Source organism: Nanorana parkeri, unplaced genomic scaffold (assembly GCF_000935625.1).
Source record: "Nanorana parkeri isolate BGI_ZX_2015 unplaced genomic scaffold, ASM93562v1 scaffold1271, whole genome shotgun sequence".
Classification (NCBI taxonomy): domain Eukaryota; kingdom Metazoa; phylum Chordata; class Amphibia; order Anura; family Dicroglossidae; genus Nanorana; species Nanorana parkeri.
The window spans coordinates 159,684-180,073 of record NW_017307539.1 but is presented as its reverse complement, the minus strand read 5'-3'; the positions used below and the strand labels follow the sequence as shown (position 1 = coordinate 180,073).

General features: G+C 39.0%; 2 protein-coding genes across 2 annotated transcripts in view; one reads left to right on the top strand and one right to left on the bottom strand.

Moving 5' to 3' along the window:
- Positions 1 to 230: 230 nt before the first annotated feature.
- On the bottom strand, positions 231 to 5,586 carry WNT8A (Wnt family member 8A). Its single transcript, XM_018568994.1, has 6 exons — positions 5,516 to 5,586; positions 5,383 to 5,416; positions 5,150 to 5,288; positions 4,697 to 4,822; positions 3,471 to 3,613; positions 231 to 794 (listed from the first exon to the last, which is right to left on the bottom strand). The coding sequence occupies exons 1-6, from the start codon at positions 5,584 to 5,586 to the stop codon at positions 231 to 233; spliced, it is 1,077 nt and encodes a 358-aa protein (XP_018424496.1).
- An 8,563-nt stretch (positions 5,587 to 14,149) lies between these two features.
- The window catches only part of LOC108797399 (coagulation factor XIII B chain-like), a 39,088-nt gene continuing 32,847 nt past the window's right edge, over positions 14,150 to 20,390 (top strand). The window contains exon 1 of the mRNA XM_018568987.1: positions 14,150 to 14,216. Coding sequence (XP_018424489.1) covers positions 14,150 to 14,216 — 67 coding nt within the window. The remainder of the gene's footprint in view (positions 14,217 to 20,390) is intronic.

Sequence of the window (20,390 nt, the reverse complement as noted above, 5' to 3'; positions counted from 1 at the left end):
TCTTAAAATATTCGTGAAGATTTATTTTGGTTTGCAATTCACATTCATCTTAAAAAGTGCATATGTTTTGTAATCAATATTTACAACCAACATGAATATCAATATGCAATAGTACACAATGTTTAAATTTACAACGTTGATAAATTAATAGGAAAAAACAGATATAATTCTACAACAACAAAGTAGATATAACACATAAACATTATTGTGTGGTCCATGGCTTATTTAACTTATCTATTATGTCCCCGATTCTTTCTTTTTATGAAGGTGTTGTCAGTAATTTTTTCCTTCTTGGAGCAATAATGCTTGACTACCACTTGCTTGCACTGCTCACACTTTACTGTGCAGCACCAATGGAACTTGCAGTTACAACTGGTAATAATCTCAATCTTCTTTTCTTCCACTTTCAGGCCGCATTCAGTACAAAGTCTCCGGCAGCTTCTCTTCTCCCACTGCGACAAATTTTTACCACTTTGCAAGCATTCTCGTCCCTCTGTTCCCTGAAGGCCTAAGCTGGCATTTTTTAAACAATAATCAGGAGAGTCTTCTAAGAATATAAGCTCACTTTTAGCAACAGAGCCAAAAGCATCAGCTATGGCTCCTCTGTTATCTGCACTATTACCAGACCGAATTTTCCTCTTGTCCATCTCTAGTTTCAGCGCCTGGTCATGTTTAACCTTCAAGTGGTTCCCGATATCCCGGAATTCTGCAAGCTGTAACCAACACGTTTGCACACTACAGCTTCCCGATACACCATGGCACTTGCAGGTCCTTTTCATTGTTGCTTTTACTGCCTATTTAGGATACAATAATGCTTACAATTAGACAGACAGTTTTAGACCAACAGTGTCCCTCTGTATGTGGTATATATACTAGGGATGCACCGATACTAGTATTGATATTGGTGCCGATACCGAGTATTTGGCCGAGTACTTGTACTCGGCCAAATGCTCTGATACCTTTCCTGATACTGAAACTTCAGGTCAGAGGGAAATTTCCTCTGACCGGCAGTGCCACGAGGGAACATGGAGCCGAGAAGCTGGCTCCATGCTGTTTGGCCGCTTGATGCTGATTTGTCGGGAAGGCGGCTTCCCAGCCAATCAGTGTCGAGCCGGGCAAACAAATCTGATAATACGGTGACACGACCCCCACCCTGCAGACAAATCATTCCCCTCACATAGATCCTTAGCAGCAGTCATTACCATTCCCGCTGGGCAGACACCACTCTCCAAAATCTCCTGGATCTGCCCACGTCTCCTGTGTGCACAGCACCCACTTGATCGGCCCTCACCCTGCTACTGCGCATGCACAGGATTTCTAAATGAGAGCGCTGGGCAGTCTGCGCATGCGCAGTACTAGGCTGAGGGCTGATCAGTGGGTGCTGTGTCCGCCCAGCTTGGCGTGGGACTGTTACGGTAATGACTGCTGCTAAGGACCTAGGTGAGGGAAATGAGGTGTCTGCAGAGTGGGAGTCATGTCACCATATTGTCAGATCTGTTTGGCTGGCCTCAATGCCGGCTTCCTGGACAATCAGCATCGAGCCGGCCAAACAGAATGGAGTCTGCTTCTCGGGCAATCAAGAAGCCGGGCTGTGCGTAATGACACACCGCCTGGCTTTCTGATTGCCTGGTAAGCCCGTTCTATGCTACCGAAAATACCGGTATCGGTACTAGGTATCGGCGAGTACCGAAATATAAATATCGGTACTCGCACTTGATACCGAAAAAAACGGTATTGGTGCAACCCTAATATACAGTATACATATATACACTTAATTTTCCTAAAGAGCACATTTTAAATGTTACTTTCTCAGTAGCTTTCCAAGCAGAATAAGTCAGAAAAAAATTACTGAAGTGTTGATTTTCACCCTGCATCACAATTTTACATGCAGTATACCCTTATGGACAATTATGATACAGCTAATAAACATGGATACCATGGGTTGCCTGAAGAAAACTGCAAACCTTTATTCAATGCTTTTAATTGTTCAGTATTTCTGCTCAAATTGTGTAGTTAAATATATAAATTTTATTTAAATTTGAAATGTTGCACACTCAGTTATTACAAATGTGTTGTTAACCCTTTTTTGTACTCATGTATATTATAATATTTACAGTTGCCAAATAAAAACATATATTATGTTATACCCAGTAAATCGTATGCATTTTAAAGGGTGCAATACTGTGTCATACTGATGAAATAGATGGAATTTCCCAGCAAATCAGTTAGTTGCATGGAAAACATATTCTCAGTTGACGTCTGACTTTATTACTACTACTAGCTACTGTTTTTTAATCATATCAGTGTAAACCAATGAAATATCTCATAATATTTCTGTTAATAGTTAGTTTTATAGTTTATAAATGTAACATGCAGGGTCTTTCTCCTTTCCTTCAGTACTGTACTCGCTGGACTGCTCCTGACAATTCAAATACAACAGTTCTTATAGGATTGTTATGAAATACCAGATCTCACCAACAGGAGGTGGAGTGGGAAAAATCTGTAACCACAGCTTCTGGTCCCCATAATCTCATAAACTGCAGTAGTTAGAAACCCAATCCCCAATAATGCACTGAGAGAGGAAATCGGATGGACATGGCAATTAGACAACCAGATAGGATGGACATGGCAATTAGACAACCATATAGTCTTCTTTTCAGCACGTATGTAAATGATAATAAAAAACTTACATACAGTAGACCTATTAGAAGCAATTTGAAATAATATGGCATACTAATAGGATTTCCATATAGCTTACTTTACTGATGATCTTATGAAATAAGGCCCTAAATTGGATAACCCATTCAACCTCTATCAATACAGTGCTTGATTAGCATTGCATGGGATCAGCATGAGCAGGGATGAACATGCTGGAACTTATGTATCCTGTAATGTTGAAGCAGTAGGCTTTTTTATGCAGCCACACAAGCATGTGTTGAAAAGTTAAATGTTCATGAAACTAGCTTATGGGTAACTTGGGAACTCTACTGTGTGAAAAATAAAATGTATTTCTAGCTATTTTTTTCCACCAATTTTTGTTTAGCATACAAAACTGCTGCCATTCCTGAATGCAGAAGATTGCTTAAAGATTTTGACTCAAATACTTTAAATAGCCACGTAGTACACCATGACTAGAAAACAAATTTTCTCCTACAATGATACTCTTCTAGTGACACTTCTTGTGTTAAAGAAAGTTCCTGTATTAAGAACCCTAATCCAAAATTAAAGACACATTATGCAGAGGTGTGAAAACTACCCAATGCTTAACACACACTTCTGTGACGCTTTCAATGCGCTTGTCACATTTATAAGGTGTGAAAGGTACTGAGCCACAAAATTGTAAGGTTTTTTTTTTTACAGTGACCTTTCACTGAAAAGAATTCTCTTGGTCTATTCTATTTTAATGCTGGCAAGTTAAAAGAAGATGTCAAAAAGGAATGTGATTAGCAAACAATTGTTAATAAACTTACAAGTCTTCCTGCTTCATTGTTGTGTAAGTTCATTAAAGCCCGGGCATCTTGTCCTGTCTCCAGGCCACCCACAAACAGCTTTGAGATCCTCTCTCCAAATTCAACATTGTCGCTGCATCCACCCCATACCCAGCCTCTTCCACCTATTAAAATAAAAGCATAGGTTCATTATTTAGTCATCCAGCACACACACTTCAGCACATTGCACACTAGGAGGAGCCAGGCCGGCATACTAAATTATAATACACAATTAAGGATGTTTATATGCGTCGTTTTTAACTAGTAAAAGAAATGTTATTTTGCATATGTAATTTAATGACCCTTTTAGGTATCCTCCCACTGTGCATTACAATAGTCCACTACTGCGGATCACAGCAGGAAACTGACTATTAGGACCAGGAAATCAGAAGCACAAATGGAAATTTCCTCTAGCTAGACCAAAGTAAAATGCAAGACAGTTCGTAAGGTTACTTTATGTAAATGATACATTCTTGTGTCCTTAAAATGCATGATCTTTGCTAAGATAAACATTTTGAATAAAATGTTCAACTGGGATTTTAAGTTCAATTTTTAACATTCAAAAGATGTGGTTATAGTGGTTTATAGGGTTTATGAAATCATATATACCAATCAACCATAGTGATCCAAATAACAAGCTCATAGAGGGTAGATTAAAGCATAGTAATATACAACTACCTATTATAATTTTATATATTGTAAAGTATTACAAATATATTACAAAATAAATGTTTTATTCTGTTGCTCAGGGTGACAATGGACAGACAGCTCTTTCACTGAGAATGCTAAAGGTTGAGATATCTGCCATGCGGGAATCACCATACCTCTCAGACTCACTGCAGTGTTTTGCCTTGTTATATATGATAAAAGGTTTGTTTTCTTTTCCCCCAAAATAAGAAAAATTATCACCAATTGGTAGCAGTGATTTCCAAGTCAGAGAAGCCCTATGCAGCTCTGATAACGATTTTCAAGTGTTAGTGTTCTCTAGCCAACCACTACCTGGCTTGATCATCGTTGATTCAGTTGAAATGATTATTTATAACAGGCAAAAAAATTACCACTCTGAGTAAAATTATACTATTTAAAATGTAGCCAACATATGTGTCATGTAGACTTGCTATATAAAATGAACACAGCAAACAAATATACATAATTAGAATTACTTGGACTGTAAATTGTTAATAGTTATTCTAACAAAGGAAACTTACCAATTCTTCCATTTCTGGAATCATCACATCCGCAGTTATCAAAATCCCCCATGCTGCAGTTTCTTGTCAAAGTATACATTACTCCTGCTGAGCTGATAGCATGTACAAAAGATGTTTCTCTAGTTGCTATGGTGACTCTTCTTTTTTCTTTTTTAAAGAAAAAGACAATGCAGACAGTTCTGAGGGTGTACTAACTACAGGAACCCATTACTATAAAATTACTATACCCATTACTATAAAATGTCAATTTAATGTGGCAAAATTAGTGAAGGATGATTACTGATTGGTTGCTATGGGTCATTGAAAGTAAAGATGCCATACAGTAGGTACCAAGTCAGTTGTATAATAGAATAGAGAAAACAATGAAACTACTACATACTTAATAACAATTATGATGTAATTTATACATCATATCACTATTAAACCCACTTTATATCAAATAGAACACCTTACCCGATCTGAGTCCGTTATGGGTTGCCAGTTGAAGCGTGCTTTCTGGACAGTTCCATCTTTCCCATGCAAACTGGAATTTACATTCCTCAATGCCACTCTGCGCTCCAACTGCCACACTTGTGGAATATGTCAAATAAGCCTTTGAAAAAAATACCATAAATATAATGCAATTTATATGATATATATCTATATATATAACAAAATAAAATTAAATACTTTGAACTTTAAATTACCTTTGGTCCTGTCATCAGGAAGTTGTTGACTGACCTAGAACAAGAATGAGAAACATGAAATTGCTTTTTTGTTTTTTTCAACAAGGGAAAAGTTTTGACTGAGAAAGCAGATTTTTTTTGTATTCAGGCTTACCATGCTGATGCAGTGAAAAATGGACAAAATACTAGTATAGTCGCAAAAATGTAGAATGTTCTGTATTCCATGGCAAATAATCATAAATCCTTTACAGTACAATCCAAAATGATGTTCACAGAGAGGGGAGATGCCCAATAACAGGGAACATCAAAGACTTGTGATACTTATAAGGCACTAGAAGGTATTGCCTGGAACCCCTGCTAGCCAATGGTACTGCTTAAATGAGAAGTTCATTGGCTAATGTGTGAAAAGGCTACACCCACTGTAACACTTGGGCAGACAATGAAAATGACCCAGAGTTGCAGTAATAAAGCAATACACTTACAATAGTGTGGTTTTAATTATATTAAAAGTTTAAATGGCTTAGTTAAAACTTCCTTTGACAATATAATAGCCAAATAAGTTATCTGCATTGTGTACCAATGCAAAAAGTCATGATGTCGATATCATTTTATGATCATTTTAATTAAACCTTATCAACAATTGAAATAAAAGAAACACACTTAAAGAACTAAAGACAAGCTAGATATATTGAAGCATAAATATGCCATTGCATGAACTGGATTTATTGTTTGTACTTGCTTATTAAGCAGGGTTGGAAAACAGTTTTATTTTAGGGGAGAAGGTTCTTGAAAATTCTTTTTTACCAACCACTACCTTTAGTAGTTCTATGATGACTGAGTGAGATGGCCTTCCACACTTGTTCATATCTGCACTTCTGTATCAGTAGCACAAGAGTAACACATATTGCTGGAATTAGCAATTCGCTCTTGCGGCATCTCCACCTCATGTTTGTATTATTCACCTGTTATTTGTAGACTAATTATATCAAAATCTTTAAAATAACCTGTTAACATCTATAACTCCTTTGGGCCCCTTACAGACCTATGCATGGTGGTAATTATTCATTTAGAATGGCATGCAAAATTCAGTAGGTGGCATCGCACCGACGCTGTAGTTCACCATAATACACTTGTCGTACATTGTAGTACACTGCATTACAATAATGTCCCACAACAAACTGTGCGCTCTGAAGGGGCCTACAACTGGTGTTTAAAGTAATTCAGCTTCTTTTTAAAAGCCTCTGTTAATTGAATATGATCTTTATTATAAAGAGTGGGCTAGACTTGCAGTACTTATGTAACACCCCGAAATACACTGTTATAAGTAATGGGAAAGTTGGAATGTATATTTTATAGAGCATTCTTCCACTACTGGACAGTTGAATTGCTTCCATAACAATGGTTATCAATTAATTACTTTAACGCTGGATCAGATCTCATAAGTACTTATGAAATCTGTCTGTCATTAATGCAAATGCATAGTATTTGTACCTGTACCGAGTACGGTACTTGGTATCGGTGCATCCCTACTTTTAATGCAGTGAAGAAAAACATATAAAGGAATTTTGTTCTTCTGAAAGGCAATAGTGGAATCTGGAGCAGTGATGCACAGTAACCAATCAGCTTCTATCTTTAGCTTCTTCAGTTAAGCATTGAAAATGAAAGTTAGATGCTAATAGTAAATCCCTCTCACTTTTGTTTTGTTCCGTCTATCACAATGTATAATTTATAATCATCTTGCACTCCAGTAAATGAGTTATTTTTCATGTTGCTTTATTGTGCGGAGATTTCTTGTGTGAATGATTTGTTTCACAACCAACAATATCCATGATCAAAAAAGGTATACGAGTCTGGGAGCCATATTAAAGTTGAGGCTTCCAGACCCGAATGGCATTCGGGAGCTCTTGAACGCTATTTGGATATTTGGACTCCATTCGGGTCTTGAAGCATCAGTTTTGAATGAATCTTGTGAATGAACTAGAAGGCCTGCTGCAGACCTTTGCATTCCTATCACAATGTATAATTTATAATCATCTTGCACTCCAGTGAATTAGTTATTTTTCATGTTGCTTTATTTTGCGGAGATTTCTTGTGTGAATGATTTGTTTCACAACCAACAATATCCATCATCAAAAAAAGTATACGAGTCCGGGAGCCATATTAGCGTTGAGGCTTCCAGACCCGAATGGCATTCGGGAGCTCTTGAACGCTATTTGGATATTTGGACTCCATTCGGGTCTTGAAGCATCAGTTTTGAATGAATCTTGTGAATGAACTAGAAGGCCTGCTGCAGACCTTTGCATTCCTTTGTGGTGCTTACCATGCATGCATTAATGTGTGTTGTGTTAAGGCAGTCCATTTATTTAGAATGGAAACAGGAGGTGTATGTTGAGCACACTCCCATGAGTAGATGAGTAGGGGTCGGTGGTGCAAATGGAATGTTATGTATGTCCCCAATGTGGTTACTGTGTCGTGCTGCTCTTTTGTGGGCAGGTGAAGGTGTCCTGCCAAATACTGAAGACAAGAAAAAAAAACACACAGGAGCGCAACAGCCTAATGGAGTGAAGTCTAAAAGTTTAACAATGTTGCACTATGTGTAATTCAAGACTTGCTATTAAATGGCAACAATTGATGTCAGACTGCAAAGGAAAGTTATGTCAAGTAGGAATGGATGATGAGGGCACTGCCAAAGGTGGGGTAACAAATAGGACTGAAAGGACACTTACATGAAGGAGTGTGACAAGGAGCCCCTCTGTTGTCAGATATGTGGATGGAGCTGCGGTGGCAGGATCTGCGGTCCTAGGCGGTGAAGGAACGGCAGCTGGGTCCGGTGGAGAAGTGTCTGGTGGTAGCATCTGGATTCCAGATTTGTATGCCAGGTGGAGAGATCCATTCGTATAGTGGTTGTGTTGGTTGAGAGCTACGTGAGAGCCGGTGATGCTTCACTCCTTTAGGCTGTGGCGCTCCTGTGTGTTATTTTTCTTGTGTTCATTTATTTAGAATGAACTGCCAATGTATGTCAACAAGCCCAAAACAGGACCCATAGCATTCTTTGTAACACAGTGCACCACAACATGTCATGTGCATTTTAAATGAATGGCACCACAATACACCACACAGCGTGTTGTGCACTACCGTATGTTGTGGTAACGTGCAGTGAAAAATTGATTTTGTTGCACAATACTAAAATGCATATGTCTGAATTGGCTTTACTGTAACAGCTTTGTTGCTTTTTTTAAAAACTAATACTCATATTTAGGTGTATATTACACAGACAATATTGCTATCATTATGGCCATTAATTCTGTGTTTATAAACGTAACCGATTTATGTCGTACCAGCTACAGGGAACGTATATAACAGTCGGTACATCAGAGAAAAACCTGATTCTTTTAATTTTGGCCTGACATTTATGCTAATATATTTTCTCAGTCCAGACAGTATTTAGAAACCAAACTTTTGAGTTCTTTATCCAATGTTCCTGGATGTGACAATGTCCAGAATAACAAAATAAGAAAGAATTCCCGCAAGGTAAAGGTATACAGTAGCAAGGCCTGCCTTCTCACAGTGTGCACTGTCAATGCATTGTATTCTAATTGGGTGGCTAGACAATGTAATTACAAGAGTGTTATACAACATAATGCCCACGTGTTGTCATAATGGGACAATTTTGTTACATTCAGCGAAATAATTAAACAATGCACAACATGGACGTATTTTGTGTATATGACATAAGTGGTGTAAAATTGTTGTATTGCATGTATTGATTTACTACATTATTACTTCTATTTTAAATGCATTATTGTATGCAATCGTAATAACACAAAGTATTCTGAATCTTGAATTTGAATTAAATCTAACTGAAAAAGTAGGTTAAATAAATTAAGTTAAAAAAATTATTGGTCTATATATTCATTTTATTGAATTCATAAGGAATGATAGATAGCTAATTGGTATGTAATTCATAACAATGATTGATGAAGCAGGAAATAGGAAAGCTAATTCTGTGTCTGCTATATGATATGATAAAAATTAACCACTCATATATAACAGTTATTTCGCCGTGAAACATTGTCAAAAATACATATTGTTCTCCATGTGTTACTTTTTAAACATTTTAATTTAATCAATAAATAAATCCTTATAATACTTCCAAACAGCTAAGCAGTTTTATCTACTACACCAATGACTATACCTTCATAAAAGAAAGTTTAGGCCCTTTGAAGATTTAATTTTCATGCTACATTCACATCTAGCCATCAACTGATATTAGATGCCTATTGGTATGTGCAACAATAACAAAATAAGCGAAGAATAATGTCGATCAGTTAAAACACAAGTAATAAGCACATTGCTGGCCTTGTACACCTAAAGTAAGGCAAAACATCTTTCTAAAGCCTGGTCCATTTTCCTTTAACCATTATTTATTTTCCTCATGCCTGGTGCCAGTGAAATAAATATCTGGATCAGCTATGTATTTTTATAAATTGTGGTACCACTTTATAGTTTGTTATTTTAGGAAAGTATCCACCCATTTGTAAACCACTGCCATAGTATCTATTGGAAGTAGTTTTTGTTTCCCCGTGTTTTGGAGAACCATTTCCTCTTCTTTTTTTGTCCCTTGGACAGGAAGTGAAGGGTGTTCTCCCCAATGTGATACAGACAGCAAAAAACCCTAACACGGGTCCTAACCATTTCTAAAACTTAACGTTTTTAGCTTTACAAACACTTCAAAATGCAAATGATGGTTAGACATGTACAGCTCGATACATTTCAGATCACTATTTGGCCCTGTATGGTTAAAGCATGTTGCCTGACATTTCAGCATACAAAATTTTAAGCACAAACAACTTTATCTCATGTGTTATAACCTACGCTCACACAAAAAATAATTGATTTATCACACCCTGTAAAGCCAGAGTCACTTACTGTTTAGCTTCAATGCAGCTCTCAAACTTAAAGGTTCTCCTACAAAATAAATGACAGTCTCCCAAACCTGCTGTTTGTAGCCAGATTTGGTGGCAATGTCAAGTCTATGGAGTAGCTAATAAAAGCCTCAAATGTGCAGTTTCAGAAGGAAAAGGGGTTGAACCTTCAGGGCCCCGGTGCAAGAAACCATACAATATAATGCATTGCTAGGACTTGTACTTCTGCATAGTTGATGCTATTCTGCATTCTGCATTATACAGCAATGCAGAATAACAGCTATGCGGGGCTACAAGTCCCAGCAATACATTATAATAAAAATCAGCAATGCAGAATACCACCCGTGCCCCACCTTCCCCGCACCCCACCATCCCGGTCCAGACTTACCTAACCTGACTCCTGCAGCACCTTCTTTCCGTGTCTCGGCGACCAGGCCTAAGTGGAGAGGGTCCTTTCCCACACAGCACATTCTGCTGGACAAGTGAAAACCTCTCAAGCCCCGCAAAGCCACCCGTACATGCTGCGGGTGGCAGAGCGGCAGGGAAGGAGTGGCATTATCTCAGGGGGGTGCCCTCTTATTCCTCTCTGGGCCCCCCAACAGGCGGAACGCCAGGGCCCAGTCGCAATTGCGACCGCTGCGACCCTGGTAGTTCCGCCAGTGGGTTGATTTACTAAAGGAAAATAGGCTATTCACTATGCAATTTTCACTTAGCTTACTGAATGAGATGAAGCTCTATTGACTTCCATCATCCAATTGTATTCAAGCAAAGTGGAAATTCCCTTGCGTAGTGAATAGCCTATTTGCCTTTACTAAATCAACCACAATGTCATCAGACAAGTTGGATTACCTTGGGGTTTATCTACTAATGTAGCAAAAAAATTTTCACTTAGTTTACTGAATATGGTGAAGTGTTTTTCACTACCCAATCAATCAGCAAAATATAAAAACAATCAGGAATTTTGATTTCACATGATTGGATCATTAAACAGAACAGAAAACCATTTATCTTTTTCACTTTGTAAAGTGAACATTTTCCACTCCTTTAGTAAATTAGAGAGACTCACACTCACACTTTGAAAAGAGACTCATACTTTGCCCATTGAGCCTCTTGAAAGTACACTCTTATATCCATAAGTACTATATTCAAATCTGGTTAAATCACACAGTTACACATTAAACTGAAGGATTTATTCTGCTATACCCTCATTCTATACAGGAGTCTATCATGTTGGCTGTACACTTTTTTACCCTTTCCAAAAAACAGATTATGACATTCTGGGACACACAACCCACGTGAAAGGAGTAATTGTTCCCAAACTGTTGTCTATATTATAGGCATATATAGCCAACATGACATTTACAGTAATAGATTATTCAGTGTAGGCTTCTTAATGGGTTTGTGTATGCCTGCATACTCTCACAGTGAGACCAATAAGAGTTCGTTGAGCTAAATGTCTTCAGGCAAAGTGATGTCAAATTGATTGTGGCCTGCAGTGTCTGGTCACGCTGAATTCATTTTAAATGTCCCCACTCCCCACTAGGAGACAGCTGGGTGCAACTACGAGCTTGCACATCCATGTATAAGTGTGCAAGACTTTGTTTCTCTAATTTTGTTTTTGCAATTGCTATAATATGATTTCAGATCTGAATATATTTAAGTAAAATGTATACAGGACTACCTGGTTACATATACTGTTTTATTTTAAAATAAAACCTGTAGCGTTATTTTAATTTAGAATACAGTTACACAACTAAAGAGTGGTTTTATAAAAAGCCCCATTGATTTTCTTGAGTACTTCGTAAAGGAATCATTCCTATAGTAGCAACTATGGCCATCATATGACAGGATATTTAAAGGGTTATTCACAAAGTGAATAACCGACCCGAAGTGAGACGAAAGCTGTTCGGCTATTCACTTCAGGCTTTTACCGCTGATTTCAGCCGTACAACAGCTGAAATCAGCCATACATCGGCTTGCTTCAGCTGGCTTCGAACCTCTGACAATGAGGTAGGGCTCATTCTCATAGGGGTCGAACGGCAGTGAGTGAATAGCCCAATGCCGTCGAGCGGCATTTGGCTCGGCTATTCTGCTCGGTACCTCCGTGGTACCAAGCAGAATAGAAAACCAGTGAAAAAAAGTTGAAAAAAAAAGTAGAAAACAATTTGGCGGAGCTAGCAGTGACGCCACGGCCGGCTCAGCCGAGTCCTCATTGAGTGATGACAGTTCAGCGTCCCCTGGTTACCAGGTAACTATGTTCACCCAGTAGTGGTGTCCCTGCAAGCCATGTGGCAACTCTGATTAAGGCTAGAAGCACACAAATTATTTTTAGTAGCATGACTGCACTGCTAAATGCCCTAACAATTAATTGAAAATAGTAGCGATCGATTGCTACACATTTGGAATACTTGGCTCCCTATGGAGTGAGGCACATAAGTAGCATGTAGTAGTGGTTAATCGCTAATGATCGCACAATACTCCCAATGTGTGTGCAATCAATCACTACTACAAGCTACTGCATTCTACTTGTGTGCTTCACTCCATAGGGAGCCATTTGTTCCAAATGTGTAGCGATGGACTGCTACTACTAGTTATTAATCTCTAGCAATTTTAGATGTGAGATTGTGCTATTAAAAATTGCTCTTGTGCTCCTAGCCAAACTGCTATCTATTACAGAATCAAACATCAGTTCTTACAGAGAAAGACAACACAGAAATTGCATTCAAAGCCCTAAGATATATATTGTAGGCTATAAATTATTTCTGGGAAACAACTGCCATTGTCCATTCCAGGCTTCTCACCAGTGGCATAATTTATTGTCAATAAATGCTTTACATTAACATCTATAGACAAAGGAGCAGAATGCTCTCTTATTCCAGTGAAGCTGTGTTCCCTTATATTTTTTAACTCCCTTGTGCATGATTAGATAATTAAAGTAAACAGAGATTTCTTGGACATAAGCTAGCCATACCCGGCTACATTTTTCCAGTTCAGCCTTGTGGAAAGAACGTACAAAATCTCTTGATTCTCCCATCCATACTAAAAAGCATGGAAGGAGGAATCTCCACCAGTTGGCTATTGTCCCGCTTTCAGAAATTGGCTGAAATTCAAGCCATGTATGGCTAGCAAATTGACTGTTTTACTGATGTAGTAATTTAACCCCAATTATTTAACTGCAGATCATAACAATAAGGGCTTATTTATAACTCCTCTGATCATCATATAGGTGGATGGGTGCTGTTTGCATGGCACTTCCTATGCTCCTCAGCACCATGTAGTAGTTGCAGCACTATCCAAATGGCATCTGCCCAGCTATCGCCCCAAAGATGATAAAGACATAGACAGCAGTAATCACATTCATTATAGTAGTGTTTAAAGTGATGACCATCAACTACATTTTCTCACACATGACCAGGTTCAGGTGCACAGAAAACAATGTTGGCTACATACATTGCTTCAATTAAACATCCAGATAAAGTGGTTATTGGGATTGCTGGTTTTGTAGTCTGTGTACAATATAATTAAAGTGACATTAAACCCTCAGATTTTTTAACATAAACCAATACTGAAATGTGTGCCTTACTGTAATCCATGGTTGTTCCCTTCTCTTTGCTGGTCTTCCTTTTAAATTTGTATCTCTTCTCATGCTGGGGGAGAACTTCCCTTTACAGCTAAGTGCCTTTTTAAGATGGCATTTTGTGCAAATTGTGGTGTCACGAGGGCCAATGTCCATTTGTGTTTCAGACACCATACACATAGGTGATAAAATGTAACACTTGGTGCATGTGCCTGAGACAGATAACTACCTTATACCTGAGCCAGAAAAATTGTGTGACTTGAGCAAATATGCACACGTACTGAGAATGGAACGGGAGATGAATGATCTTGTAATGCAGTACCTGAAGCTGCAGCCCTTGAGGAATAAGAGCGGTAATGTTGAAGAGCTGAGAGATGTGTGGAGGCATGCAGAGCTTGTGTATTTAAAACATTAAAATAAAACTGCTTTTTCATAAGTGAAAACAATTCTATATCTATCTGCATTACAGATGTGCATAGTAGCCATCCATGAATCCATTGCTCATTATTTTTATTCTCTAAGGGATTCTTCAAACCAGTTGATTTGTTCTGCACAGGTCAACACAGGCTCAATGCCAGAGCACAGAGAAAACAACTGTTTTTTCTGTGCCCTGTTCAAAGCACAACGCTGCCTTGAGGTGGGTTGCGGTAAGTTGTGGAAAAATGCAGACATTTTTCCTGCAATGTACTAGAGCTCACCTGATGTCACTGCAATCATCCAATGGGGACACTTGTTTCGGTGACAACTGTCTATGAGGGGACTTTGCTCACTTTGGAGTGATTTCCTCTCAATGTGTCACTGTAAAATGCATATTCTCTTTTCTTCAGAGAATAAGGGAAGGTCCATAAAGTGCACCTGAAACAAATATTTTTATTTTTGGATAGTGGTGAGGGGTTGTAACCCCTTTCAGGTTTTTTTTAGTGCTCAATGCCAATAATAGAACTGAAAGTAAGGGAAGATCCAAGATTTGCATTGTCACCAAAAGAGGAATAGAGTAAAATCTTCCAATGTGGACACTTTTGGTGACACCTGTCTAAGGCCTTGGTTCTCAACTGGTGGGTCGTGACCCAAAAGTGTTCAGTGGGTCACGGTGTGCCTTTCACTGTGCTAGGTGAGAGGCTCCTCAGCTCCTCCTGTCAGTGCTCTTGCCAAGCAGCCATTCCAAATATGCTGCCCGGTGCCGAGTGTCTGCTTGAGGTGGGATGGGCTGAGGCTATGGCCGTGAGGGAGCTCCATCCATACATCCTTGCGTGCCCTGTAGAGGTGCCTAGACCGGAGTGATGTCACATTCTGGTTCCCGGCACCGCTACAGGGCACTCAAGGGAGCTGTACAAACATTGCACATATGGATGGAGCTCAATCATAGCACAGCAGTCCACACTGGACCCCAAGCTGAGGATTAACTCCAGCTCTCGTAAGGTATGGAGACTGGTTGGATCTTTTGAATGGCATCCCAAACACACCTCACCCACAGTTTGATTGCCTGCATCGGAACATGCGGTACCACAACCCTGTGCGTTCCATTGCAGTGCGACTTGGGTCGCGACTTAATGACCAAGTACAAATGTGGGTCCTGAGGTTACACAGGTTGAGAACCACACGTCTAAGGGGATTCTTATCACTTTAACGAGAACTCCTCTCAATTCCTGTTGTGTGCAAAGGACAGGAAGCATTATTACCAATGCAAAATATTTCCAATTGACACAAATTGCAGAAAAATGGCTGTGGTTAAACCATTCTGTACTTTATCCAAAATAAAAGAAAATGTTTTGGCTTCAAATATAGTTAGCCACCTAAAGCAACAAACCTTTTCTGCTATTGAGCGTGCCGTTCACTGTTGCTTGTTTGCTACCTTCAACACAACCCAGCTGCTACTAAAGATCCAAGATAATGCTTAAATGGCTTTATGTTTCCGAAGTTAAACACTACATTTTTTTTCCCATTACAACTTGTTAACCATAGGACAGTTAGGTTTACTGCCTAAACTGCTTATTTAAATTCTGTAGAAGTTTATAGCACTAGACAAACAACAGATTGTCATATAAACACAAACATAAAATTGGGTGGGAAAGCCTAAAGGCATAAGGAGGACAATTTGAGGAATTTTGGTTAGTTGTTTTTTTATGGGCTAAGTCTGCATGATACCTCAGCCAGTTGGTTGGTCATGCCCCCTGGGCTGACAGTTGTCACCCCTCACCTGCAGGTACATGTAGTAAAATGGTATACAGGTTCCTTTTCCATAATATTTGCATGTTATACTGAACTTTAAAATATTTCTGGAAAATGTTGACTTTTGTTGTCACATTTAAATGCATTAATAAAACCAAGTCTTCGTTTTACTATAACTTTTTTGGAGTTCAAAAGGTACATTTATGTGACGTTTCCATTGTCGAGTGGGGATATCTTCCTACATTTCTAAGACATTATTCAATTTAAGCCCTAGATATCTCCTTCTACGTAATCATCGTAGGCAATGATTAGAAATGGTTTTATTATTCTGAAACTAAATCTTTTACTACACTGAAACATTTCGAATAGTTTCCACCCATGTGAGAAAAGTTGTAAAAGACAAGTGTTGTGAATATCCTTCGGCTCCACATTTTATTAGCAAGTAATAGTGAATACTTAGCACAAAATTTGTGAAAGGGCAACCTGGGGCCAGTCTAACAAACCTGCCAAATTTGCCACTTTCAACCAGTGGATTACAGTTGTCGGTGTGTGAGAAAGTAATGAATGTAAAATACTGCTTAATGAAGACAGATCAGCCTAACTGTTGGTATATACCTGCTGAGTCAAGGGAAGTTCATAGTTAGATAACAAGAATTAGGAAAGCTTAGGTGAGGAAAATAAATTAAATAGAGCTATCTGTTAGGGCTTCTTATTTACAATGAATGCTATAGAGGCTTACGGGAAAGCAAACTTTGTACATGCAATGCATGTGGGCAGATCAGGGAAATATTTTTGCTAACATTTTGTTTCTTTATTCTGTATTGTTGAGCACTGTAAAATCAAAATAGGATAGTGCTAAAGAAACACAATTATAATAATAATAAACCCAACTTTACAACAAAAACAATAAAAAACTTCTTTTAAAAAGCTATAATGAAGGTGTTGCAAGTTGCATATAAATTACATTTTTGTGATTTTTTATTTTTTTTGCAATGCGGCTTTGAGAAAGTTCTTTTAATATTTTTCTTACAAATCCAGTTCTGGTCATATGAATTTCTGCCATAGCCTGAACCTGATACAAATTGGCAGGTTCAATGTCTCACAAGTTTTTTTTCAAGAATGCCTCATATATTTGCTTGTAGACACTCACAGGGTTATTCACAATGCTAGCCGAAGGATCAGCCGACTGATCCTTCTGCTAGCTTTGGCTGCCGGGGCCCTTCGGTTCAGTCGAAATGAAGGGCTGCTGTGCGGGCTATTCACTATAGCCCGTACAGCTCCCGAAGTTGGCCGAGCGGCTCAGTCGAACCGAAGGCATATGCTTCGGCTCGCCTGAGCCAAGGCAAAATCCGAAGCGGGCCAAACGCGGAAAGCGCTGAAAGCCCCCATATGTTATAGCAATTAAAGTACAGTAAAAAAAAAAATATAACAGTTTTTTAAAATAGTATCAAATAAAACTAATGTAAAAATAATTTAAAATGTTTTTTAAAGTCCCCCACTCCCGCGAGCATGCGTGTCATAACGTAAACACTAGCCGGGTGCGCCTACTATGAAAGCAACGATCGTCATATACATGTTGGGCATCGCTGCGTACGCCAGAGTGAGAGCAACAATTCTAAGGCTGATATTTATATGTATCTCTAAACTGATGACCTGTAGGGGCTTTTAAAGCGTCATCTATGGACTTTTTGGGGTACTAAATTTTGTTGCAGTTTCACGGACACACACAGTTTTTAACCTAGGCATGTTGGGTATCTATTTACTTGTTGTAACCTAATCTTTTAAATTTTATTGAAAAATTGGTATTTTATTATGTTTTGGGGCACTAGAATTAACTTAAGTGCATTTTTCACAAAGTTGTCAGGTTTGATAATAAGTTGCGCTAGTATCGTGCAACATAAAAATTTGCAACTGCCACCATTTTATTCTACAGGGTCTTGTCTTTCAGAAAATATGTAATGTTTGAGGGTTTAAAGTAATTTTCAGGTCTAAAATGTGGATAATAACATGGGTGCAAAAAACAGGGGAAAAAAAGGCTTTGGTCATGAAGGGACTAAAAGGTATTTTTTTTCTTTATAAATGTCACTTTTCTACAGAAGCGCCCTGGGCCGTGCTAAAAAAAATGAAACAAAATTCTGTCTTTTAAAGTCAGAATTCTGTGTTTAAAAGTCAGAATTCTGTGTTTGAAGTCAGAATTCTGAGATTACAAGTCAGAATTCTGAGTTTGAAACTCAGAATTTTAAACACAGAATTCTGATTTTTAAACAAAGAATTCCGACTTTCAAACTCAGAATTCTGACATTTAAACACAAAATTCTAACTTTAAAAGTTAGAATTTTGTTTCATATTTTTGTTTAGCACGGCCCCAGGGCGCTTCCGTACTTTTGTGTGTATACATCTCACATATGGATCACTTCACAGGAAGGTTCAGGGCATCTACCAAGCTTGTTTTTTTTTAAAGGAATTGTGCAATTTTAATATTGCCCTTTAGGCGTTATTAAAAGAACTGCTCCCCGCCAAACAGTATTTTTGTTTTTTTCCGCTTTGCATTGATCCATGCCAACCCTGGCAATCCTCAGTTCCCTGTGCCCTTTGTTTGACTATCCCTTGCCCATTAGCCTTAAAAATGGCCAGAATTGATTTGAAAGATTCAGCTCCAATAGACGTCAATGAGACTTTGATTGACATTCAGAATTTAGAAGCAGTTCGGTGAACCTCACTTTGAACCAGACCCAGGTACAATGGGCTCCTCACAAATCAGGATCACTGCCCACTGAGACCGGTTTCAGGTGATATTCATCCCGTACTCATGACACCTATTGTGACAGCAGAGTGTCAGGTGTATGCTAGCAGATGCGTCTTTTTTTTCTGGGACGCTTCTCACCTTCGGTGTTAGGAAAGCCGTAAAATGGACAAAGTCTTCACAGGGCCAGCTGTCAGCCCTCCGCAGAAACTAACACATTTTTTTCCACCCATTGTTTGCATTCATAGAAAAAGTTTCCCTTCTTCGCGAATGATTTCTCTGAACGTTTTAAAGAGTTGTAAGAAATTTGGCTGCAGCAGTCAGCTCTATGTGGATTTTTCTCACATTCCTTGTCATCTGTCCAGGATAAAATGGTTTAAGGATATAAAAACACAGGGAGGGGAATTTATCAAAACTGGAGCAGACAGAATCTGGAGCAGTTGCCCATGGCAACCAATCAGCTTCTATCTTTTCGTTTCAAAGCTTAACTGAACAAACTGAAGAGAGAAGCTGAATGGTTACTATGGGCAACTGCTCCAGATTCTGTCTGCACCAGCTTTGATCAATTCCTCCCACTATGATTTGTAACTGTAATTAAAAGGAAAGTATATTGAGGGGAATTTATCAAAACTGGAGCAGACAGAATGTGGAGCAGCTGTGCATGGCAACCAATCAGCTTTCATCATCATTTTATTCAGTTAACGTAATGTTAAGGTTAAGCTATTTCAAATGCTGATGAAATAATTTAAAATGGATGCTGCTTCTTGATGTTTAAGGGCCTGTTCACATGAGTTTCAGGTCCTGATCAGGTGCGGATCTGCAGACGCGGTGCTATGTGTTTTGCCGTGTTTTTGCCGCATTTTTGATGCGTTCCAGTTAAAAAAAAAAATATTTTTTTTTTTGCTGGAGTGGGGCTGTCAGTATGTTAGCTGCAGTGCAGTGCGTTTTTGACGCATTTTGCGTTTCCGGACCGTTTCCTGACCGTACAAAATGTGACATGCAGTATTTTTCTGTCGTAACCTGAACGGACTGTGCACGTGAGAACTGTAGCCCATAAAACACATAGGGATACATGTTTTTGTTTCCTGCAGAGTCAGCTGGTCCCCTGAGCACTGGTCGTGGTGCATGCACTATTTTTTGCAATTGTACCACACTGGAATGCAGGGCATTGAATTACCACTCGGTCCTGTGGGGCCGAACGCACTAAGGGCGGGGGGCCTGTCTGTAGTGCCATTGACATGAATGGCATTGCCACGCCCCCGCCCGTCCCAGAATGCAAGGAGACCTTGTGTATGCAATCCCTTGCGTTCCGGGCATGGGACAGTGCGATGAGCGCACGGGCTGGTGGAAATGAGCCCTTAGAGTATCTCTTTTCCCTTGCAGGGTCCTAAGGAGTCACCCTTTTGTGTGCTGGTAAACTGTCCACAAACACACAGACACAGCAAGGCAAGCCATTCTCCTGCTCTCTGCTCTTCATTCCCCTCCTCCTTCCTCATTTCTCCTCCCTTCTCCAAGCTAGTGGATAGACAGCTGCTAGAGACTGTGCTGACCTTTGTGATCTTGTGCTGGACAGGAAGTTCAAGGAAGTTGAGCTGAGAGAGTCTGAGCTGTTTGG